The sequence below is a fragment of the Protopterus annectens genome, chromosome 6.part1 (genome assembly GCF_019279795.1).
Source record: "Protopterus annectens isolate FY-2018-M chromosome 6.part1, PAN1.0, whole genome shotgun sequence".
Lineage (NCBI taxonomy): Eukaryota > Metazoa > Chordata > Ceratodontiformes > Protopteridae > Protopterus > Protopterus annectens.
Window position 1 is genome coordinate 58,946,211 of NC_056738.1, and position 27,668 is coordinate 58,973,878.

General features: G+C 37.7%; 1 protein-coding gene across 1 annotated transcript in view; it reads right to left on the reverse strand.

The window, feature by feature from the left end:
* The window catches only part of LRP2 (LDL receptor related protein 2), a 1,335,386-nt gene that overhangs the window by 587,454 nt on the left and 720,264 nt on the right, over positions 1 to 27,668 (reverse strand). The window contains exons 39-40 of the mRNA XM_044075346.1: positions 11,923 to 12,843; positions 9,734 to 9,899 (exon numbers count right to left, since the gene is read on the reverse strand). Coding sequence (XP_043931281.1) covers positions 9,734 to 9,899; positions 11,923 to 12,843 — 1,087 coding nt within the window. The remainder of the gene's footprint in view (positions 1 to 9,733; positions 9,900 to 11,922; positions 12,844 to 27,668) is intronic.

Genomic DNA, 27,668 nt, shown 5'->3' on the forward strand with positions numbered 1-27,668 from the left:
CATTTTTATGCGACTCCTGTTCCTCTTCCCATTTTTCTCCCAACACCATCGAACCCTAGAGTCACCCAGATTTAAAATCCCTGGATACTCCATCACTTAATGAAATTCGTACACTGACAGCACCTTTAACCAGGCCATCACTTCCCCTGCATTAATAAAAGTCAATTTTCCATCACAGAAAACACTTTTAACATTACAGCAATAGTGGACTTGCATTTCTGTTTATACTCTTTACATCTACAGACTGCAGCCTCCATTAATTAAAACATTGCATTCCAGTAATCATGATCTGCATACACTCTACAAACTGTCGCAGTGAACTTTTTCACAGGCTTCCACAACTGCCATACACTTGCTATTTTCCATATGTCATCATAAACTAAAAAAAATAACTTCAGACTTTCTATATGCCCTCGCTGATTCACACAATGATAATGGCATATTTTTCAATTCCCAGAGATGATTTTATGAATCTTGTCTACTGTGCTACTACTGTGTTAACAAACTCAAGAAAATCTGAATCTGGTGCTTCTTCTTCCAGTTCCCTAACCAACCTCAAAGTCTTTCTGTTGCCTTTATTCTCCACTTTAAACAATTGTTGTTCCACATCTTTTACTTGGCCACCTAGTTCTTCTATTCTGTTCTACTTCACACCTAACCACTTGTTGCTTAACAGGTATCATAGCAACCTGCTGATTGTGCAAAAACCCAACTTTATTAACTCTGTAATGTTCTTATGTACCCTTTCAAGAGTTGTGATAAGCACCACAAACCAAATTCCATCATACTCATTAGCCCTCTGGCATAGAGTTGTTGTGTCTTTCGGCTTTTCCAGGTTAGGGGTCGCCACAGCGGAGCTCCGGTCCGCTAATGATTGGTAGTTGATTTTTACGTGGCGAGTTACCAGCCCTGAAGCACAACCTTCAACGAAGTTATGCCCATTCAGGCATGTCTCCACGCAGAAGATGCTCTAGCTGAGAACTGAACCGGACAACGTCTTACTGTGAGGCGACAACGCTACCGCAGCACTACCACCGTGGGATCCCTCTGGCATTGAGTCAAATCATTTATTTTTGCTTCTGTAGATCCCTGCTACTGTAAGAAATACTTCTCTTATTTACTCTCATTACTTGTTTCTTCCTCAAAAGTTTTGTTCTTACCAAGACGGCACACTGTCTGATGTCATTCAACATAAAAGCTCTTTGCACTTAATGTTATGCATTTAAGTTAATACATACTTACTAAAAAATAACTTAAATTAACTGCAATTTATGCAGTGACCAAGTGAGAGGACAACCCTTATCAAGCAGTGTGACACTTCCTCTCAAGCTATGTTCTAAAGTTCCACACTGAATAGAAAATGTTCAAAGCAATATACAGTATGACAACAATAATAAATGGGCGCACAGCATGTATAAAAAACAATGGATAAGAGCAAATCTAGTGATTCTTGGCCTATTTATGTTTTTAAACTAATAGCTGTAAGAATGTAAAATCTGATGAGGACAAAGAGAAAGGGCTTTTCTAAAGCGATTTGTAAAATATTTCTAAAGTGTCAGCCAAGTTTCTGGTATTATTTTAATAGTGTAATGACGGTTATGTTTGAACATGTTAGCTTTGTAATTTAGTCATATTTTATGTTAAGTATTTGCTCTTTGATCGGGTTTCCTATAAAACATAATGTACTTTCCTGCTTCTGCACAATCATGCTGGTCTCCTTTTGCTTCTGGACATGCTCAGACTGATTGGCTCCTGCTTCATTAACCTTCTACCCTCAAATCCCTGACCTCTCTGAAGTACTACATTTATACTCAACATTCTCCTCCCCATTTTTTTTACATCACAAATCAGCTTCAATGATATACTGCATTCCACACCACTTACATACACACAGTAACAAACACAATTACTACCATACCGTAACATATTCTCGTCACACACCATATGTAACTGGCATAGCACAGATACCAAACTTCACATAACTAATATGACATTACTTACACATGTCAAACTGCAAACTATAGTCCTTCTACTTAGTCTTAAACACAACAACCAAAATAGTAGACTACAAAACACACACACACACACACACACACACAGTACCACAACCCTCAACCCTCCATTTATAACCATAATTCACTAATCAAACAAACTTACTATCCCCTCAAGCACACTATCCATCAACAACTTCTCAGCCATTTGCCCAACCCATTCATTCTACACCCAGCTTGAGCACAACACAGCCCCCATCCACCTCCATGCAAGTTTCTCTCTACACAAACATTCAATAAAACTCTCCAAAAAACTATACAAACCCATCCCTTTCACTCTACTCATCAGAGGAAATACAGAAGTGAACCCTGGCCTACCCCAACTCTTTTGTCTATTAATAAATGTAAAAGGCCTTCTAACAAACTAGACCAGATTGACACTCTCCTTAAACTGCACAGCCTTGACATAGTAGCTGTAACAGAGTCCTGGATCAAAAAAGACAATATACACTTAAAACACTTTTCCAACTTTATAATTTCTTTCTAGATTCTAACCTGGTCCAAGGAATGGTATTGGAACTCTCTTATTCTATAAAACTCATCTAAACATCTAACTTCCAGCCCAAGTTAACATTCTGTCTGCCATTACCCCTACCTGGCTACCTCTATAAATTAATACAAAAATACAACAAAAAAATGTACCTCTCAGTAGCCTATCTGTCTCTTCCTTCCAAACCTCATAAATTTCAGACACTAGTTCAAGTTGTTACAATCCAATCAGGAAATAAAAGTAACCATATCCTCATAGGTAAGCTCAACTTAAATACGCTTCAGTCCATCCAGCATGAAGAATAAAGTCTGCCTGACTTCAACCTTAAGCAACTAATGCAATAGCCCACACAACCTAACCTCATCACTAATGACCATTCCCTTCTAGATTGATTAATCAATGACAACCCCAGTCAAATCTCAAATATTATCCTACTCCTTCTGTTAGTGACCATTGCACAATAAACAGATTACATTCTCCTGGGATCCCAACTATTCAAACTCCTAAAGTCAACCAGACTTTCTCTCCCCTAGCAGCTAAACTAATTATATGGCTTTTCTGTTAGAGTCAAAGAAACGTCATCCATCCTGTCCCCACACTGCAGCCCCCTAAAACCAAACTCCATTGTACAGCTCAATGGTTCTCCATATTAAGTCCTGAATTCTGGGAAAGTATTCCCCACACATAAAAGGCACCTTGCTTTACTTTAAATTTAAGACTCAACTAAAGGCCCATCTGTTGTCATAAACCAAATGTCACTCTCTCTCTCTCTCTCTCTCCAAGAAGTAACACTTTTACTATCCCTCACAAGGCATGTTCTAGTGCACAAATCTACACTTTTCACACACGTTATCTTATGTGTAACATAACTTGCCCATCCAACATATCACAAACTCTAACACCCTTCACACCAGTCACCTATCCTATCATTCCCAATGAAACAAAGCACAGCAGTATTTATCAATATATGCCACTTGCTAAAAGAGCTCAGCCTTGATTTGCTGTACATATTGTGCATTACAGCTGCAAATACTCTTTAAATGTTTGTTGCTAATAACTGTATTTCTCAGGGGTGTATTTTCATTATACTCTTAATATCTCTCACAGTGTAATTCTGACTTGTTTTGTATTCCTGAGCTAAGACTGAAATTGGTCACTTTGATCTAGAAAGACAGACAGACGGACAGGCAGGCAATTAGTTTATTTAGATTAGTCTTTTTTTTCTGTTTATTGGCAGTGGTTCAAAAGTTGTTTAATTGTTTACATGGTGCAGTTAATTTTATTAAAAATCGGACACCAGACTGATGTTTTAAGGGTTGATTTATGTGGGGGGGGGGGTATTTAATTTGAGTGGTTTTAGTACAACTATATTTTTGGTGAATGCAGAGTGGGTAGTTTTGCTTTTTTTCTTTCTTTACCTTACATTTGCCTGAGAAAGGGTTTCAGACTAAGGTTTCTGATTATTTGTAGTGATGATGACATGCAAGGAATGTACCTAAGTGTGCCGACGAGACATATGAAATGTGTATATATATATATATATATACACACACACACACACACACACACGTATATATATATTTATGGGTTACCTTCATTTTGTCAAAAGCTCATTTGACTGATTCTCATTTGACTGAGACCAAATGACTGAAACTTCATTTCACTGACAATTCGTTTGACTGACTGTTCATTTCACTGATAACTGGTACTCGCAGTGTCTAGAGCACTATAAGGCAAGTAAAAGGAATATGTCCTTTCCCCACTGTAGTGCGACCCTGGAGTCAGTATATATAGCTGGGGGGTGGGGGGTGCAGACCCCTACTTACTTTCATGTTATATTCTCTGCTTTTGGTTTTGTATTGTTTAGTAAAACCAACGTAAGTGGGGGGCTGCACCCCCCAACTATATATACTAACTCCAGGGTCACACTACAAATATTAAGAGGAACAGGAGCATTACCGTTCTCTTCCACTTAGCGTGATCTTGAAGTTAGTATATTAAAGTAGGGGGGCTGTAGGAGGTGCAGGGGGACTTACCCTCCCCTGCATAAACATTATTTTAGTTTTTTTTTTTTTCACTTTTTACTTTCAAGATTCCAAAATCTTGACTTTCTGGAATCGGTATTTAGAAAGTTGAGATTTTGGTATTTCAAAATTAAAAAGTGGACCCATTTATTTATATATCTATATATATATATATATATATATATACACACACACACACACACACACACACACACATATGTATGTGTGTGTGTGTGTGTATATATATATATATATATATATATATATATATATATATATATATAAAATATATATGCATATGATTTACCTTTATTTGTTCGACTAACAAAAATGACCCCTACATATATATATATATATATATATATATATATATATAGATAGATATACACACAAACACACACACACACGTATATATATATATATATATATATAAAGTGTACATGTATATATACATATTTTTTTTTATACACACACATCCTCAAAATACGCTAGGAAAGAAGACTCACATCAGGAATTCAGGAAATATTTCTTTCAAAGATTCATAGCAAGACACATTTACCCTTCTCAACAAATGCTAAACAAACCAAGGGTTTAATCAAGTACTGAAATTCTGTGGAAGAACCATACAAAGGAGCCAAACTGTACATTTGAATTCACCTCCAAACAATCCAGTGGAAGTGAAAAAAAATAATCCTCTGCAATTGTACTTTTTAATGCAGCATACTCAAAGTCAGTGAGGACAAATGCATGATGTGGTACAATATCCAAATAATTCCTAAATACGATTCCACATAACCTGGTATGCATATTGCGCTTTTGTTGACATAATAGCTTTTTACATTTCATAGGGTCATAGGTTGGTACTAGGCTATCAGCCCTAGGGCCTATACAAGCCTAGCCATAACAATTCCCTGGCTATTTCTTCCCACATTATTTGCTTTCCTGGACCCCTGTCTAGCAGGGTGACTGACGTGATCCCTGGGGTGAATTTCCTTTCTCCCATCCAATCGTCAAGGTTCCTCTTGAAGAGGTCCAAAGAGGCACTCTGCTTGACATGTATGGGCAATCTATTCCAGAGTCTGGGGAGTCTCTGGGTCAGGAACCTATCCCTCCAGCATGTTTTGTTTATTGTGATGACAAGGTTTAGATCCCTGGAGCGTGTAGCTCTGAGGGATTGGGATTTCTTTAAGTGTAGCATGTCCAACAACTCTGGGTTTGACATGGCCTTGTATGTTAAGCAGAGATCGCCTCTGAGTAGACGATATACGACAGAGTATAGCTGGAGTTTTTTAAGGCGGTCAGCATAGGGCATCTGCTTTAGGCCTGTGATTCTTTTAGTGAGGTATTTCTGAGGCCTTTCCAGTTGTTGCAGATGTCTTGAGAGGTACATACCAAATGGGGAGTTGTATTCTATAATGGGTCTAATGAGGGATGAGTACAGTGGGACAATGACCTCCTTTTTTCTGGATGAAAAGCCCTTCATGATGAGGTGTGCCACATAGAAGGATTTCCTGACTGTTGTGGCGATGTGGTTATCGAAGGTGAGACCACTGTCCACCTGTGTCCCTAAGTCTCTTATCATACTTTCTGTGTTTAGTGTACTGCCACCTATATGGTAATTCATGGATACATGTTTTTCCCAAAGGGGATAACAATACATTTCTTGGCATTGAGCTTGAGCCCATGGCTCTGGCACTGAGCATCTGTTTCTGTAAGGTCCTTTTGTAGAGTATCCACATCATTTGGGGATTCAATAATGGCTCCCAGTTTGCAGTCATCTGCAAACTTTGTTAGCCAGAGTCCCTTAGTGTTGACCTGTACTTCAGAGAAGTAGATGCCAAACAAGAGTGGCCCCAGGACTGAACCCTGAGGTACTCCACTTGTCACTTGTCTGGAGCTGGATTTGTAGTCGGCTACTTTTACAGTGTGGGTTCTATCAGTAAGCCATTTAGCAACCCATTGGGTGACATAGGGATTTAATGCCCAACTTAGTAAGTTTATCTATGATTCCAGAGTGGGGGATGGTGTCAAAGGCCTTGGCAAGGTCTAGATAGGCTGTGTGGACCACCTTACCCTTATCCATGGCTCTGGAGACTGATTCAAAGAAGTCAATCAGGTTCAGGAGACAAGATCGGCCCTTCACAAACCCAAACTGGGTGGGGTACAGTGTTTGAAGGTTGCCAATGTCTTTGTTTATAAGTTCCATGATAATACGCTCCATGGCCTTGCAGCTAAGGCTTGTCAGACTGATTGGGACGGTAGTTTCCGGGATCCAAGGTGGATCCCCCCTTGTGGATTGGGATAACTGTAGCTCTGTGCCACTCATTGGGCACGAAACCTGAGGTGAGGCTATGATTAAACATGACACTTAGGTGAGGTGCCAGTTCATATTGTAGTTCATGTAGTACACAGCCCGGGATGTCATCTGGTCCCATGGATGCTGTATTTTTGGCTTTAGAGAGTGCGTTTTGTACCTGTGTGGCCATTATTACTGGAATTTGGCAATCTTCCGGTATTGAGATGGGCCATTTAGGGGGTGAGAGGGGGTGAAGTTGGCACTGAATCGATCTGCCAGGATATTGGCAATATCCTTCGGATCAGTATATTAAATGCCATTCTGTTTTAGCTCAGAGCAAATCTGAGCATTGCCATTTAGATTCTTGACATAGTTATAGAATGCTTTGTGGTTGTCTTTGGAATCTTTGGCAATTTTATTTTCGTAACTAGCTTTGGAGGGTTTTATGAGGCATCTCAGTTTCTTACTGAGGCTAGTAAGGGAGTTTTTTGCATCCTGGGATTTTCCTCTTTTCTGCAAAAGTTTCTTCCTTTTGTTGTAGTTTGTTTATGGCAGGGGACCACCAGATTGGCTTCCTTTTTTTGGATGAGAGCATTTTGGTTCTATTTGGGATGGCACGATTCATGCATGAGTGGATGTGCTCGTACAGTGCCTTAGTGTAGGATTCAGCAGTTGAACTTTCAGTTCCCGTCTGCATGGGTGTCATGAAGTTTGTCACTTCTGACTTGAGTAGCATGAAGTTGGCTTTGGAGAAGTTTTTTATGATGGTTTCTTTACTGGGGTGGGATGTGGATGTTAAGGGTGATTAGCTTATGTTCAGTCCTGACTAACGAGGGGGTGACCATAGGTATGGAGCACTGATTTCCCATGTTGGTAATGACCAGGTCTAGGATATTGGAGCCCCTGGTGGGACTATGGATTAGTTGATCCAGGGCGTTGGAATTTATGAATTCCAAGAACCGTTGCGCAAAGGTGTTGGGACATGAGTAGTTTTCCCAGTTAATGGCAGGGTAGTTAAAATCACCCAGTATTAGGGTGTTTGGTTCTATCTTAATATTTTACAGTATGTTTAGAAAGGTGTAGTGAGAATCTTGGGGTATGGTGGGGGATCTGTAGCAAGCTACAATTTGGATTGCAGTCTTACCTAGTGTTAGTTGCACTTGGAGAATTTCAGACACATTGAGTTGGCCAACTAGCCTGGTGGTGTGAATATCCTTGGTGAATATTGACACTCCTACACCTTTAGTGTTTCGGTCCTGGTTTGGTGGCCGAAAAGTGTGGTAAGAGTTGTAGCCTGGTATTGCAGGGGTGCTCTCTGGAGCCTTGAACCAGGTCTCAGTTACTGCACAGATATCGATGTTCTCCATTTTTAGGAGTGCCTCAAGAGAGTGCATTTTGAGGTTTAGACTTCTAGCATTGAGTAGCATTACCTTCAGATTTTGCATGCTTGTACCTGTTACGGTGGTGGTTTCCACAGACATTAATATAATCATTAATATAATCATGTACACAACACAATGGTCTGAAGTACTTATCACACACAGGAAAATCTCCATCAGCCATCCAAGTGTAGCTGCTCTAAGTATATTCAAATTCCCTGCAGTAGTGATACACACACAGTAAACATCCATCTGTAACTTTTTTGCCAAGAAACACCCCTTGTTTTAAACACAATCTAGACACATCTACTTCACTGAGTTGTAGGTTTACAGGTATATTTTCTACTGCCTTTTCTGTCTAGCAATTCACTCTTTACAAAAGTCTTAGCATGTTAAGATGGCATTTCAGTTGTAAAGTACTCTGAGTATGTTTTGTCTGCTTAACTGGTTTCTTTTTCTTTCAGCCTGCCACATCAACTTAAACTTTGTTAATTTAATATTATTACTGCAGTCTTCATTTCATTAGCTTCTAAAATAACCAAGATTAACCCAGAGAAGGTAGTGCATGTATGCATTTTTTAACAGAAACATCGTTATTAAATTACCATTTTTGACATAGGCAATCATACATCTATATAAATGAAAACAAACCATACTGACATAATTTTATTTGCAAGCATTATACATCACAAACTATACTGACATAATTTTACTTGCAAACATTATATGTCATTTATAATCTACTCAATCATTGTCAGTCAAACATTGCATAACTCATTCAAATCCTGCCTGATTTTAAACTTCATTCCTCCCCTGTATGTATTATTCCCACAATTCCCATTTTTTTCTATGTGACTTGCTCCTTCCCTTTACTAAAGTTCCCAATTCCAGTTATTTTATCTTTTTTACTATATTTACTACTTCTAGTACAGTTGGTTTAGACTTAGTTTTCCATTTTCTAGTAACTTTTTTTTTTTTTTTTTGGGCAGCCACCATAATTAGACTCAGCAAGCCCTTACTATGTTTAGCTAATTTGTGATTCTGTATCCTGGGTCCAAAAAATCATTTCCCTAGATACACCAATTTGCTCACCCAGTATGTCTGATAGAGTACTCCACGGGGAAACTTTAAAATCTACAAAATAATTATACTTCCAGAAAAAATGTTCACGATTACCTCTTTCTTCCATATCACACCTCCAACATTTGCTGTCTACCTGAGGAAACATTCTCTGGAGTCCACTTGGGGTATAAAAAATACTATGTAAACATTTCCAAGTAAAAATCCTAAATCTTCTAGATTTTGTTGCATATTTGGGAGACATACATATATCTCCCCATTGTTCCTTTGTGAATTGCTTATCCAATTTCTCTTCTCAACCTTTTTTAACCTCCTCTGATCGAGTCTTATAGTTATCATGCAATATTTTATATGGTCTGCTAATGATTCTGTAGTGCATTTATGTGTTGTCTGGTAGTACAGTTAATACATACCCTCTGCAGGGGTCCACCATAATGGCCCTGGGCCTTGGAACTCGTGCAATCACAGTACGGTTGGAACCATCCACAGCCATTGAGTTGATTGTCTGATTAAGATAGTCACTATAATAGATCCTGTTGTTGATCCAGTCAAATGCAATGCCATCAGGTGCACCTAGGTCTTACACAGGAAGAACAATAGGTTAATTATGAGTCGTGTTTATTTTGTACTTCTTAGAAATGAATCAGAAATAAATGCATACAACATGATAGCTGGAATCACTACTTACTGGATACTAGTCAAGCGCAGTCTTTAATTGTGCTATTTAACACAGATTTTTTTTTTAATATAAGCATTTTTTTTTCAGTTTTTAAATGGATTCCTGATGAGTGCAATTAGTCCAATAGTACTAATCAAGTTGTTACATATTTGAGATATAAATGTCAAGAAATTCACGTTGAGAGTAGAGCAAAGCAAAACTCAACATGTGAATCTTGGCATCTCTTTCACAAACATACACTGAGTTATAATTATTGAGACACACTCTTAATTTATTTGTAGTACATGAAGCTTTAGCTTTGGTTGCTACAAAGTACTACTAGTTACAGAAAAGAGTGTAGGAGCGTGAACTGTTTTACAGCTCTGAAAGTTGTGAAACACAGTACTATCACTGTTTTTTTTGTGATGGAGAAGTGTTTTACAGATTCTAAAGCTATTTGGGGTTCTCACTGCTGTTCTGTGGTGGCTGATACTGGCCCCAATTAATGCTTTACCACAGGACCAGAGGTTAGCAGTGCAGAAAAGTGCTTAACAAAACTTTCTTAAGCACATCAGATAGGTGCTTAACAAAGCTGTCTTTTTCCCAAAGTGGACTGCAATCATAGCATGTAATGGAATACAAAGCAATAGACTAGCTGTAACAGCTTACAGAAAGAACATGTTAATGGAAATAGGATTAACTGTTGCCAGGAAACAAACAGTGACAGCAAAATTAACTGAAAGAAACACAATAGGCAGGAATAAACAAACATGAATGTGAAAAAAAATTAAATCTAATGATCATGCATTATCTTTGCAGCAATCAAGAACTATGTTAACAAACCAGGTTTTGAGACAAACACTGTTTTGGTGGTAACCAACAAAAAGCATGATAGGGAAGTGCAGAAAAATTAACTAGTGGAATTATACGCTCAAAATTTACTGAAGAATGAATCCACAAGGAGACCCTACACTGAACACAAAGGCAATAGGCACTTCAAAAAACAAAGTGGAACTAATTTGTAATGAGTGGAAAGGCACTATGGCACAAGCTGTTTATTAGAAAGACACACAGTGCCTGTGGTGAGTCAGTCAAGAAGGGACCAAGTTACGAATGGAAAAAAATTAGTCCATCAAACTCTGGAAGCTAGCATTACTTATCAGAAATGGGAAAGACATTGAAGGCTAGAAGACAAGCATTTAGGGTATTCAACTGTATCAACATAAAGACTGGTCTAAAGGTTTATCAAATAAAACTAAATAATATTTAATCAGGAACTGTAGATTAAAAACGTTTGAAATGAGTTCTGTGTTTCGGAGGTAAATATTACACATTTAATAGAAGTAGTCTGTGAAGAACACAACTCCCCAAATTTTTCATCACATCACAGTACACAACATAATACTGTCTTACAGTGAAACCTACTAGTTATTTAACAAAATGCATACATTTCGCACTAAATTCCATTGTATCTCACCGCTAAAAATGCATTTCGTAAAGATTTATAAGTGAATAAATCACAACCAGCTAACAATGAATTAGTTAAAACAAAAGACTTTGACAAATTCTGCAGATTAAAAATTTTAGCAACGGCAAATAAACTGTAATTATATATAATGAAAATAATTTTGGTGGCTTTCATCATGCACCCAGTGTTTTACTTATTAACTCCACATCTTTGCATTTTTGAATTAAGTGTAAATTCCACCGCACTGACTATGCTGTCCGTGAAGTAATGTCAATAAAGAACTTTACAATAATAAAAAAATTTTCAATTTGATGAATACATTTGTAAATTCAGAATAGTTTACAAAAATATATTACTTTATTCTGTAAAATCATGATATTCTAAACAAAGCTGCACACTAAAGTTACAGTAACATGTCATAATATCACTGTATTTAGGTGACTATATTACTAATTAAACGTAGAGTCATTACTTACCTGATGCCACAACAACTGGCGCCCTCATGACTGCAGTTAAACTAAGGTAACTGATTCTGCTGCGTCCTGGTCCCATACTTTGTGTAAAGTAAATTCTTTTGTCTGTACTGTCATAGTCCAGAGCCACAGCAGTTCGTGCAACAGTTCTTACAGGAAAAGGCAGAGCATGGTTCTCTGGATCCAAATGAAGACTTCGCAAGGAATTCTCAGTAGCATATATTAAGATGTCATTCGTTGATATAAAGCAACTTCTACCATCACTTTGCAGTGTGCCATATGCACATCCACACTTTCGTGTCTGAATGCCTGGAAAAGCAAAACACAGATGTGAACAGCCTCCATTAAGCTGCAAGCATGGGTTGTTATTGAGTTGTTGCTGGGATCGTGGTTGAATTCGTCTGTCAAACACAGCCACGTCTCGAAGCTGGTTAACATTGTCTCTGATTACTAAAGGTGGGCTAGTGTTCCCAGGAAGTTTACTAGCTTTAAAGATCTTTTTGAGATTTCTGTCTACCCAGATCATACTATCCTCAAATATTGTAATACCAAATGGAGTTGGGTAGCGATTGCCATATCGCACAATTTCAGTTTCTCCACCTTCTGGTCGTATCCGAGCAATCATATCCAGAGAGTCATCAACCCAGTAAACATAGCCATTGGTGTAATCCAAAGCCAAGCCACGAGGTGTCAAAATCCCTTCTGATACAAGAACTGTTCTGTTAGTGCCATCAAGAAAAGCACGCTCAATCTTTGGATTCTGTCCATAATCTGCCCAAAAGAGGTATCTGTTCCTTGGATCAACTACAATATGTCTTGGCATATCTATTGTGGTCTTAATCAGTACACGACGGTAAGAGGTGTTGAGCCGTATAACTTCTACAAATGTTTCAGATGTAAAAGCATTTGTGAAGTACAAATTTCCTGTAAAAAAAGAAAGATTATTTAATAAATAGTGTGCTCATTGTAAAGATGAGACTTAACCAGATGACAAAATACAAATATCTTTTGGTTTCAACCACACTAAGTAATTCACTCAGAATCTTCTAAAATGCTGCTTCATTTAATATGTCTCTTACATAACTTAGTATCAAGCTATAGTAAAGCAGTTCAACATTTTTGTGATGGAGGTGATTAACACTTTTCTAAAGAGATTTATTAAACTACTAGCCACAAAATGACCCACCTGTACATTTTCTCTTATCTTATTAGCAAGCTAGCTTACAAAATAGGTTATTTACCAGATTACTGAGACAAGCTGGAACATATTCCCAGAGGACATTAAGAAATGCAATAATGATTTATTATCCAGAAAGTTACTTAATGAAAACTTGAAGAAAGTCTATATGTGCATGTAGTGAGATCCATGACTAAATACCACCTACAACTAGCAAGTTACCAACATTAATATCCTTTTCAAAACTTGTTAAAGAACTTTAACTCTTATGTATATCAACCAGCCTGGTGGCATAGAGGGATGAAACCCAGACTACAGCTCAGGTGACCTGAGTTCAATTAGCATCTCAGTGCTTGGCAAAACTGTCAGGAATGATGAGCATGAGTACGCTGTGGCAGAAAGAGTAAAGCCATTTGCACACCGCACGTATACTGGGAACCGGGCATTTGACTTACCAAGCTGATGACTGGTGGTAGCTTTCATTAAGCATGTGAAATGAAGTATGCACATTCAGAGAAGAAAGGCATTGTGGCAGCCATGGCGTGGCTATCACTGAGCATGTGCATAGAAGTATGCACATTCAGAGAAGAAAGGCACTGTGGCAGCCATGGTGTGGCTTTCACTGAGCATGTGGATGGAAGTATGCACATTCAGAGAAGAAAGGCACTATGGCAGCCATGGTGTGGCTTTCACTGAGCATGTGCATAGAAGTATGCACATTCAGAGAAGAAAGGCACTGTGGCAGCCATGGTGTGGCTTTCACTGAGCATGTGCATAGAAGTATGCACATTCAGAGAAGAAAGGCACTGTGGCAGCCATGGTGTGGCTTTCACTGAGCATGTGGATGGAAGTATGCACTTTCAGAGAAGGAAGGCATTGTGGCTCCCATGGTGATGCAGGTCATGCAGGAATATGCCCAGGTGTAGGATAAGGCTATGGAAAAATGCCCTCATGGGGATGACAGTGGGGGCACTAACAACTCTCATAGCTGCCTGAATGACAACTCCAGCCCTGGATGTCTCTTGCTCTAGTAAATCTGGGAATAATCCTCATCACTAGGGTAAAAGTGGGTTTGAGGGGGTGGTTTGATGCTCAGCAGGTGTAAAAAAAAGAATAGAAAAAAGTATTTTAATGTGTAAGCACTTGTGCACTTTCTAAATAATAATATATCTGTATACACTTTCACATCATTACATAACTCATTGTGTATTTGTAGAATCTGCCTGTCTATTCACTCTCTCTCTCTCTCTCTCTCTCTTTCATGAGGTTTTATTTGTAATACCACTGTATAACCTTATAATAGAATGGAAAAGGCATATGACTAGGTTCATGACTGAAAAAGGTCTTTGAACCAGCTCACCTCACTGGCACACTTCAAAACTGTCCAAATTTTCATGTCATAGCTTTGGTCTCTTCCTCATAAAATTTGTGGTTTCATGGCAAATGACTGAGGATTGAAGTAATTAAATAATGACAGACATTTGAGATTCAGACTTTATATCCTTCAAAAAAATGCATGATAATATAAAATCTGTTATTCTAGCAACTTCTGAAGTTTATAACAGCGATATTTAAAATACGTCCCTATCTTTGCCCACCCCCCATTATTTTAGACTTTGTCCAAATTTTTTTGCACTAAGAGGTTGAGGGGTATGCTCCAGGTCTTCAAATGCAAATAAGAAAATAATTGCTGTTTCGGCCCCTCTTTCCTCCCACACCCCAACAATGGCTGAGTCTTGTTCCCAGATAAGCCTAGTTATTCCCCTCCTTGTCCTAGCATTGGATGATGCCAGAAGGGACAGGTGAGGGTCAGTGAACATGGCTCTCATTTTGCATGAAGGGTTTATATGGAGAGGCTATGAGACTTTGCATGCTTCTATAGCTCAACTTCTGCTGGTTTACAAGCATGGTACACTGTCTTCTGTGCCATGCCCAGTGCAGATGTACGCTTCCACACTCCTACACATCTCAGGTATGCAAGTACTCCTTGCCTTGCCACTTCTGACTCTGTAGACATATGACATGCAGTTGTACCATCGTATAATTAATTTTTACCATGCTGTGCATGATATTTCTTTAACAGCATAACCACCCTTTGAAGTCTGAGAGAATACACCTTAGCATTATGATGACAAAGAACTCAATACATTTATCAGTTAAACTTTAAGGTAAATGCTGCATTCTAGGAAGAGATCCCTAGCTAGATATTCTATTTCCTTTGATTCAGTGCATTTGTCTGCTACAAAAATACTACACAATTATTTTAGCACATTTAAAAATCATTTCTCCTAAATTGAAAACAGTTGGTTTACATTACTTGAAGCACAGTGACTCTGTAACCTGAAGAAAAAACAGACTCTTTGGCCTACTATGAAACAATTCAGAAGTGCCTTCCAGTAGCAAAAACTAATATTTTGTCAACAGACTAATTCAGTCTGTTATGTAAAAACATACGTATACAGCTTCCTAACTTATAACTTTCCGACCAGATTAGCAGCTTCATCAGGCAATCTATAACTGTCATGGATTTAATCAGACATACAAACTAGTAACACACTTGACAACAATTCATACCAGGGATAATAGCTATGTAACAGACGATTAGTTGAAGGAGCACAACTGGTTCACAATCCCTTTTGTTAAACAATTTCTGAAGTAAAATACAAATGATATGACAGCTTTGTCAGTTTAAATTATAATAAATATTTAATATGGGATTGATTTATATGAATTACAATTAGACTTTAAAATAATAAGACATTTATGTGGTTGATTTTTGTCTTCAACTGACTTTATAATCTGCCTGTTGCACATGCACTCCATATTAGTTCCTATAAATAAACAACTCAGCAACTTTACGGTACATTCTACTACTACTACTAACAACCTTTATCAAACTAGGTGAGGGACCAAGTTAAATGTAAGGAATATTAGACAACAGTTATACGCACTTTAAAACAATCCATATGCATTTATACAGAGCAACATGTTCCACATAGTACAGCGAGGCCAAATCCGTTAAGAGCAGGTCAGTCCAGTTACAGTGTGAAACAAGTAAATGCAGCGCAGAAAAGCCTAGCCAAAATAGAGTAGCAGACCTTGCTATGCAATGCAAATTAAAAGGTACACTACAAAGTAACAGCCAGTCAGAAAAACAATAAATTAATCCTGGATCAATCAGAATTCCCAGAACACCAACTTTTCCTACTGTCATTAGAAAAAAAAATCCAGAAGGTGCTCCAGACAAACAAAAGTCATGCACAAAAAACAGTGTTTACAGGTTAGTAACAAATGCATTTTAAAAGCACACAGATGAAATGTGGATTAAATAAAAATATTTCCCCGATGACTTTGGGATGGGTAGCAAGGTCAAATCCAGTTGGAAGTGCTTATTCTGGCTGTGAGTAGCAGGGAGATGTGGCACAGAGCAGCCTAGCCAAATAGAGTAGCATGTCCTGCTATGCAGCACAATTTAAAGGCTACACTTAAAAAGTCATAGGCAGTCAGAAAATGTAAGCCTAGAACAAGAACCAACAGTCACCTAGTCACGCTAGGGAAAAAAGCCAAAAACTATGCCACATGAACAAAACTGCGACACATGCACTGCAGGTCTGACTGGGAGACACACACATATATATATATATGGCTATTCCAGCCATTATTTTAACTAGCAATAGGTTCATAGGCTCATAGGTTCGTACTAGGCTATCTGTCTAATTCTATATAGGCAAGAAAACGCAGTCTGGATGTTTTACATGTATGCTACAGCGATTTCTTTTTGTTAGTCAGAACCGTTTTAACTATTTAATACTACAAGAACTAATGAACTACCTAGGAACTCCACCTCAAATGAAAGGGATGGAAGGATAAAGAGACCATCTATTTGATCTTGAATCCCTTGTACAATGCTATAAAAAACTTCAATGGCAGAGAATACGTTTTCTTGCCTATATAGAATTAGGCATTATACCAAGGGGACTAAGAATTGTTAAGATGCCTACATATGGAAACAAATAGCCGGAACTGTCAAAAAGATGGCAGGAACTTAACCTTCAGTTAAGTATTAATCATATGAAGCTCATGAATGATTTTTTTTACAGAAAACTGAATTAGCGCTGACAGATAATACTGAAAAATTAGAGCAACAGATAGTGAGTTCTGCACAATTTAATACTTTCTCACATGAGCTCCAATGTATGCTTAAAAAACTTGAGGATTTTGAGCATAAATTAATTGCTGTAAAAAAACACAAGCTACTCCGAGACTTAAATGACTTTATAAGAGGGAATGTGTTTCAGTAGCCCAAAGCCCTGAAACGTAACCCAAATCTGTCTGTTCTATCCCCTAATATAAATGCAAATCAGAGTTTGAATTAGCTCTTATTAAGACAATTGCCTGGGCACACTTTTACAACAAATACATCCCACAGAAGAAAGAATGATTCCCAATCAGCACACATGGGAAACTCAGCAGCTGAACTTGAAGGCTGTCCATCACTCAGAAGTAACAAAGCGGGAGAAGCAATTCTTGTATCTAACCTTTCTGCAGTTAACTCCGACCTTTTGGATACTATACTTCAAGGGAGAAATGAAGAGAATACTTCAGCTGCGGTTGATTTTTTAGAATCGGGCAGATTCCATCTACAGCTACCCATTCAAGTACCAGCACCAGTAGGAGGCAGAAGCAGAACAAGAGGAAGAAGCAGGAGAAGGGAACTCAATCAAGGGTGAACAACACTACACAGATGGGACCAACAACAAGGTGCAGAACAGTCAGGGACTGAATGCTGTAGGCCAAAATGTGGTGAATTTGTCTAATGTTACATTTAATAATGTAGAGTTAAGTATTTTAGATAGTGGACATTCATTTATTCCCTCTCATGATGGTGATTTGAACTATATCTTATCTGAGCTTAGAATGATTGTACATAATTTAGACTAAAGATTATTTTCAAAAATAATAAACCTAATACTAATTTTCAACTCAAATGAGGTAGTACTTTTATTCCTACAAGTACACGCACCACAAAAGCATTTTATAGTATGTGTGAAAATGAAATTTACAAGATATGTTTTGAAACCAATAAGAATAGGTTTTATAATTTTAATGAAGAAGAAAGGAAAGCCCTGTCTGTATTGTGCAACAGGCAAGACATAATTATTAAACAGGCAGATAAAGGTGGTAAGGCTGTTATAATGAATGCTGCTGACTATACAAGTTGGATCCTTGATTTATTATTGGATGTGAATACCTTTAAAACGTTAATAAGAATGATGTAAATGGTATTATATCTTCTTCTTCTTCTTCTTCTTTCGGCTGCTCCCGTTAGGGGTCGCCACAGCAGATCAACTTTTCCATTTCCTCCTGTCCTCTGCATCTTGCTCTGTCACACCAACCACCTGCATATCTTCTCTCACCACATCCATAAACCTTATCTTAGGCCTTCCTCTTTTCCTGTTACCTGGCAGCTTCATCCTTAGCACCTTTTTCCCAATATACTCTGCATCCCTCCTCAGCACATGTCCAAACCAATGTAATCTTGCCTCTCTGGCTTTGTCTCCAAACCTTCCAACCTGGGCTGACCCTCTAATATACTTATTCCTAATCCTGTCCATTTTTGTCACATCCAGTGCAAATCTTAACATCTTCAACTCTGCCACGTCAAGCTCTGACTCCTGCCTTTTTGTCAATGCCACTGTCTCCAACCCGTATAACATAGCTGGTCTCACTACACTCTTGTAGACCTTCGCTTTCACCCTTACTGGTACTCGTCTGTCACAAATTACTCCTGACACTCTTCTCCACCCACTCCATCCTGCCTGTATTCTCTTCTTCACCTCTCTTCCACACTCACCATTACTCTGAACTGTTGATCCCAAGTACTTAAATTCATTCACCTTCACCACCTCTACTCCCTGCATCCTCACCATTTCTCTATCCTTCCTCTCATTCACACACATATATTCTGTCTTAGTCCTGCTGACATTCATTCCTCTTCGCTCTAGAGCATATCTCCACCTCTCCGGGGTCTCCTCCACCTGTTTCCTACTCTCACTACAGATCACAATGTCATTTGCAATCATAGTCCACAGGGACTCCTGTCTGATCTCGTCTGTCAACCTGTCCATCACCATTGCAAATAAGAAAGGGCTCAGAACTGATCCTTGATGTAATCCCACCTCCACCTTAAACGCATCCGTCACTCCCACCGCAGACCTCACCGCTGTAACATTACCCTCGTACATATCTTGTACCTCTCTTACATACTTCTCTGACACTCCCGACTTCCTCATACAATACCACAACTCCTCTCTAGGCACCCTGTCATATGCTTTCTCTAAATCCACAAAGACACAATGCAATTCCTTCTGACCTTCTCTGTACTTCTCCATCAACACTCTCAGAGCAAACATCGCATCTGTAGTGCTCTTTCCTGTCATGAAACCATACTGCTGATCACTAATCATCACCTCCCTTCTTAACCTAGCTTCCACTACTCTTTCCCATAACTTCATGCTGTGACTGATCAGTTTAATCCCTCTGTAGTTACTACAGCTCTGCACATCACCCTTATTCTTAAAAATCAGTACCAAAACACTTTTTCTCCATTCCTCAGGCATCCTCTCACTTTCCAAGATTTCATTAAACAATCTAGTTAAAAACTCCACTGCCATTTCACCTAAACACCTCCATGTTTCCACAGGTATGTCATCCGGACCAACAGCCTTTCCGTTCTTCATCCTCTTCATAGCTATCCTTACTTCCTCCTTGCTAATCCACTGCACTTCATTATTCACTATCCGCACATCACCCAACCTTCTCTCCCTCTCATTCTCTTCATTCATCAACCCCTCAAAGTACTCTTTCCATCTGCTCAACATACTCTCCTTGCTTGTGAGTACATTTCCCTCATTATCCTTTATCACCCTTACCTGCTGCACATCTTTACTAGCTCGGTCCCTCTGTCTAGCCAATTGGTACAGGTCCTTTTCTCCCTCCTTAGTGTCCAACCTTTTATATAACTCTTCATACGCCTTATTCTTAGCCTTCACCACCTCTCTCTGTGCCATGCACCTCATCTCCTTATACTTTTGTCTACTTTCTTCATCTCTTTGACAAACCCACTTCTTCGCCAACCTCTTTCTCTGTATACTCTCCTGTACTTCTTCATTCCACCACCAGGTCTCCTTGTCCTCCTTTCTCTTTCCAGATGTCACACCAAGCACCCTTCTAGCCATCTCTCTTACTAGCTCTGCTGTAGTTACCCAGGTATTCGGTAACTCTTCACTGCCACCCAGTGCCTGTCTTAACTCTTCCCTGAACATCACCTCACAATTACCCTTTTTCAATTTCCACCATTTGATCCTTGGTGCTGCCCTCACACTCATCCTCCTCTTCTTGATCACCAATGTCATCCTACGAACCACCATCCTATGCTGCCTAACTACACTTTCCCCTGCCACCACTTTACAGTCTCCAATCTCCTTCAGATTGGCCCTTCTACATAAGATATAATCCACCTGTGTGCATCTTCCTCCACTCTTGTATGTCACCCTATGCTCCTCCCTCTTGTTAAAATACATATTCATCACAGCCATGTCCATCCTTTTCACAAAATCCACTACCATCTGACCTTCTGCATTCCTTTGCTTAATACCATACCTACCCATCACTTCCTCGTCCCCTCTGTTCCCTTCATCAACATGCCCATTGAAATCTGCTCCAATCACCAGTCTCTCACCCTTGGATACAGTCATCACCACTTCATCCAACTCACTCCAAAATTTTTCTTTCTCATCCATCGCACACTCAACTTGTGGAGCATATGCACTAACAACATTCATCATTACACCATCAATTTCCAGCTTCATAAACATCACTCTATCCGACACTCTTTTCACCTCCAAAACACTCTTAGCATACTCTTCCTTCAGGATAATGCCTATGCCATTTCTCCTCCCATCCACACCATGATAAAACAATTTGAAACCCCCTCTGATACACCTAGCCTTGCTCCCCTTCCATCTGGTCTCTTGCACACACAATATACCAACCATCCTTTGGTTCATCATATCAGCTAGCTCCCTCCCTATACCAGCCATACTGCCAACATTCAAAGTTCTGACCCTTCGCTATCACAGTCCTAGCCCTTACCTGCCTTCGGGCATGCCTTCCGCCTCTTCTCCTCCTTCGGCCAACAGTAGCCCAATTTCCGCCAGCACCCTGTTGGCCAACAGTACTGGTGGCGGTTGTTGTTAACCCGGGCCTCGACCAATCCGATATGAGTTTCTGTACAGTTTTCTGCATGTGTGATGTGGCACAATTTTATGCCAGATGCCCTTCCTGACGCAATGGTTTTATATATAGAGTGAAATATTTTTATATGATTTCTTAATGGACACTTCTATTAATCCTGACTTGTACATTATTTTATACATAGCCAATGCAAATATCCATATAACATATGGCTTACCAAAAATCCATAAGAATTTAATAACACCCCCATGAGGCCACTAATTTCTGGTAGCTGATGGATCATGACTGCCCTGTCTAAATATCTGGAAAATCAATTACATGAACTACTGACACATAGTAAGAACTTTATCAGAGATGCTAATGATTTTATTAATTCACTAGATCACTGATTAGAGGAAGAAGAAGAAAAAAATCTTATGTAATTTCATAATGGCCACAATGGATATTAAATCACTTTTTACAGTAATTCTGAATGATGTTGGGATTCAGTATATTAGAGAATTTCTTTGTATTCATAGCAAGTTTCCAGCATCTAAGGTAAAAAAGATTTGTTCAAAGTTGGATGTAGTGCTTTGTAACAATGCATTTTTGTTTAACAATGAGTTCTTTCACCAGTTATTAGGAGTGGCTACGGGTACACCCATTGCTAATAGTTATGCAAACCTAGTACTTTCTAGGTGGGAAGAACTATACATATTTAACATCACTGATAGCTTAACTAAATTTCAGCATGAGAATTTAGTTTTTTTTTTTTTTTTTTTAATAAGTGCTTTGTTGGCAACATTTTTCTTCTTCGGGCAGGTAGTATAGAAGCTCTGAAGGGATTTGTTCATGACTTGCAGAAAACTACTGACTTTCTACAATTTGAACTTAATCACTCGGTTACTAATGTGAATTTTCTGGATCTGAATGTTATATATACAACAAATGGTTAGTCTGATACAACAATACACAGACAAAATGTGCAAACTACCAGATATGTCCATGCAAATACTATGCATCCCAGACATATCTATAAAAGTGTCATCAAAAGCCTGTTTAAAAGAGCCAGTACGCTTAATGCAACAAACAGTGGGTTTATTTATGGAATTAATAATATGGCAGATGACTTTTATATGAGAGGGTCCAAAAACTATTAAAGACAGTATGCACTCAGTTATATCAGAAAGAGATGGATTTGAGAAATCATATTTATTTGGTAATGATCTTGCCACTATTAACAGAGTTACTGCTGCTAAAGACTGGTCTGTAAGGTATGTTACTAAATATAATAAGCATACCCCCTCAGATCAGATCTATAATACTAAGAAATAGGACTATCCTTGAATCAGATAGTGAAGTTAAGAAAATAGCTGGGGACACATATGTATAAAAAAAAGAACCTAAAGCAATATCTATGCTATAAAGATCTTAGCTTAGATAGGAAGAAAACAGATCCTTTTGTCAACAAGAAGACTATGACCTCTTGCTATAATTGTACAATTTGCATGTATATTAATTTACAAAAAGATTTTTTGCATCCCATCTCTAATCAGATATTTACCTTCACTGTTTTTGCTACATGTATGACTGAAAATGTTGTTTACCTCGCCAACTGGGAGAACTGTTGTTTTTTTTACATAGGTAAGGAACTCATAAATTAAAGGATAGAATAGCATCACATTTATCTGAAATTCATAGAAAAAAATAGATACCAGCACACTTTCCAAATATATTATTGTGATGATGTGAGGTATTGTCACCTATACCAGGACATACGCCAGCATAGCTAGGTGGAGTTTTGTAAGCAATTATATGTCATTTGTATATCAAATTGATTTTGTGCAGATGTTTGTGTTAAAAATGTACCAACAGTGGGTCCTGCTGGACAGAAAAGAAATACACCTCTATGTCAGTTTGCATTGTAATTGTTGAAATGAATATATTGCAACAGGGGATACTGGAAGAGAAGAGGTTAATCTCAGTCCAGCTAACTTTGAATAACAGTCTGAAATTAAATTACCTGGTTTAGGCATTAAATATTGTATCTTATAGTTCTGATTGCAGCCAGAGATGAAATGTCTGTGAAAACCAGGACTAGGAATCCTACTGTATTGTCCTTAGGAGTGAACTAATTGCTACCCTGGAAGGGTGGAAGTTTTGAAATGGTTTTACAGTTTCCAGATACTATAACACATCTCAGCAAAGCTCTATCTGTGTGTATAGTAAGACATATATGCTAAATTCCTTTGGGAATCAGGAGTAAGATGAACAGATGTATGTGATGTCATTCTGTAATCCAGCACTGAAGTGATGTTTTAATACTAGATGAGACACAAGTCTCAGGGCAGTCTGTTTTTGAAACCTGACCAAAAAGGAAGACCACTCACCCACTTCATCTTGCCTTTCTCTTGTAAGTGAACTAGGGAACAGTAATTCTTTAGATCAGTCAGGAAAATATAGTGAGATTAGTTAAGTATTGCTTTTCTGTATCTCTGTGAATCTTTCCATTGGTGTTATTTTTAATATTTCCGGTGACTGAAACTTTGATGTTTACTGTAAATATATATTTAATATTTTCATGTTCTTTTATTGTTTATTATTAAATATATTTAAACTTTTCATTGTGGCTTGTCATTTAGAGAATATTTTAACCTTTGAGAGTACTTATATTTATTTGGTGACACTGTGGTTACTCCTGAAAGCCTTGCTGTATTGCTCAAACACTACCATTTGTATTAGTATTAATTTTACTCAGTATAATTGGTTACCTTTGTAAGGGCCTTAGAGTAGCTGGCTTTGGAGGGTTCTGGTATTGGTGGAACTATCTTATAGTTTGGACATAGCTGATAAATCTGTCCAGCCTTTTCTAGGTATGTGTGCATGTGTGTGTGGGAAAATCAAATCTCAAAGTGTGTGTGTGTGTGTGTGTGTGTGTGTGTGTGTGTGTGTGTGTGTGTGTGTGTGTGTGTGTGTGTGTGTGTGTGTGTGTGTGTGTGTGTGTGTGTGTGTGTGTGTGTGTGTGTGTGTGTGTGTGTGTGTGTGTGTGTGTGTGTGTGTGTGTGTGTGTGTGTGTATGTGTGTCAGCTGCTTGGAGCAGGGGCACAGAGCACTGGTTTCATAGACAGGGTGGTGAGGGACTTGGCTTAGAACACTCAGCCGAAGACTAAACTCTACAGCTGTGCCAGTGGGGAGTCTTACTGGGGGCCTGGAGAAAGAGAGAAACCCAGCCCCCAGACTGAGTGTGTTCCCTATGTGCTCATAAGGGAAATTGTGCTTGGTGCAGAGAGCTGCATCTGGAAATCCTGTGTGTATCCATTTTTGTTCCAAGTGAAAGCCCCTCACCTATGTCAGTGGTGAAGATTCAGTCTCTTCTTGATTACTGCCCCAGAGCATGGACATCACAATTATAATGCAAAGTAGCAACCATTCATTTAGGGTACTACAAAAGTTACACCTTAACAAAAGTGGGGGGGGGGGGACTTGACCAATAAAACTGAAATTGTGGAGTATAACTGGATAAATTACTTCTGAGCCAACCAATTACCAGGGTTTAATATCGCAATTAGTGTTAAACCACTTTTAAAAAATAGGCAAAGCTATGTTACATAGTTGATAACTTGGGTTTTGTATTAATGGAAAAATGGAGATTGTCTTAGTTGATATCTATGAATATATATTTATATATCTTTACATATGAATTTTTTTATGTATGATTTTATGTCATAGTTTTTTACTTTTATCAGTGCTGTTATTTAAACATCATGTGATCATTATCTTTGTTTTCATAGACTGGCTTAGTAAATAAATGTTTGAAGTTGATTCAGTAAATTATTGTAACACTGAGGAAGAGTCTTGGAGACTTGAATGCTTTGTTTGTTCTACATTAAAGTGTTTTACATGAGAAGGTTGAATCTTTGGTTTCTTCACTGTACATTATAATAAAAAGCAGAATCCTCATGATGATTACTATACTTGTCGATGCTGTTAAAGGAGAACCACACCCACAGACTGAAAAACAGGAATGAACTTCATCAGACAGCTCTACAAATTCATTACTGGTTTAAATAGGCAAGTCAATTTAGTAATCACACACACTTAAAATGTTAAAGTAACATGCCATCTATTAAAATACTTTAAAAAAACTTAAGTATGCAACAAATAATATTTACAAATTTACAAAGACTCAGCAACACATAACCTATCAAAAAGTATTCTACTACTTAAAAAATTATAATATGCAAAAATATATGACTCATTTTATATATACGCAATACCTATAAAACTTTGTATGTTTATGCCTATATATAAATGTTTATGTGTGTATTTATATATATATATATATATATATATATATATATATATATATATATATATATATGTGTGTAGTCACACTACCATAAAGAACATAGATCACAAAAATCAGGATCAGGAAAATTATACAAGTCCATCCAAAAGAAAAAATAACTCCAATTAATTCAAACATCCTATCTTTCTAGTGCTTTCATTTTTAGGACACATTTAATTGAGCAAAATTCATTTAACCCTGTGAAAACGTATTCATTGTTTTTTAATTGCCATAACAGCTCATGCTCTTCCAATATTGTCTCCCATGGGCCACCTCTAGTATTATTTGGTAGTATTTTAGTGTGCCTACATATACATATTTATATAAATACACATATAAATATTTATATATAGGCATAAACATACAAAGTTTTATAGGTATTGCGTATATATAAAATAAGTAATATATTTTTGTATATTATAATTTTTTTAAGTAGTAGAATACATGTTGATAGGTTATGTGTTGCTGAATCTTTGTAAATTTGTAATTATGATTTGTTGCATACTTAAGTTTCTTTTAAAGTATTTTAATGGATGGCATGTTACTTTGATATTTAAGTGTTCATGATTACCAAATTACCTTGCCTATCTAAAGCAGTAATGAATTAGTAGAGTTGTCTGATGAAGTTCATTCCTATTTGGTGAACGAAAGAACTAACAATAAAATTTGGGAGAGAAGGATAACCTGGTGTGACATCTGTTTTTCTTATCTTGATTTTTTAGTCTACCTCTAGGTAAACTGCAGTGCAGTGTTTGGCTTTAAAATATTACATCATAGCTCCTAAGCTTCAGTCAGTGCACTGACTTTACATGTGTAATCACACTGAACAGTATTCTCAGTTACTTCTTTGAACGTTGTCTCCTGCTGTGAGCTATCAAATTACTTTTGCCACTTTGACAGATAGGAAGTGGAGATGTTTAGGGGGAGGGAAGATGAGTTTAAGGACTTCAACTCAGCATAAATGGAATGAAAACTGGCCACTTTAGAAAGAAAAAGAAGTAATAGGCACTGAGAATACTGTTTGTCTTTTAAGTAATTGAATAGTAAGACACGGTAATTAAATCCAACTGACTGAAACAAAGCAGGTTATATGTGAAAACACATGTAAAGTCAATGCACTGACAGGAGCTTAAGGGTTATGATGTAATATTTTAAAGCCAAACACTGCATTTTGGGATACCTAGAGGTAGATTAAAAAATCAAGATGCTGGACCACATGTGGCCAGACTCTGGAATTGCATTTAAAAAAAAAAATATATATATATATATATAAAAATAAAGTCTGTTTCTATTTTTCATCTATGGTGACACAAGAGTATATTTTCATAGCCAAGGACCAATCAACTTTTGAAATGTTTTGTTTTTTCCTGTTTATAACACTTGCTAACCTACTTTGACTCCCTTTATTCTGAATTTTCTGCATTTTGAATAATCCCACATTGTTTGCATTTGCATGTATGCATCTTCACTATTAAATGCTTTATAAGAATATTTATATTGTACTGTTGTGTACCTGTGAGAAGTTATACCTCTTTCAAAGAAAAATGCAGGAAAGAATAACTAGCTGTATTGGAGATGTAACAAATTAAAAATGTCAGTACATAATTAACTGAAAAATGAAAGTTAAAAAGCTGCATTGTACTTGTCTTTTTAGTCAAAGTACAATATGTAAATGAACATTTGTAAAATGGCATATAACTGTTCTTGTCTCCTTCTATTGCCTACCCTATATCTATTTTGATTAATTGTTGTACTACATAACAATATGTTCCACTTCTCTGGAAAATATCACACATCATTTCCCTCCACAAAGGCGGACCCTCCAAAGAATTAACTAACTTGTGTCGGACAGCCATCCTTTCTGCCTCTTGCAAAAATCTTAGAAAAATGCATCCACAACCAAATCATTAACCACTTCCTAGTAGCAACCTATTTTCCAGTTGTCAACATGGCTTTAGACCTAAACATGGTACCAGCACTACCCTACTT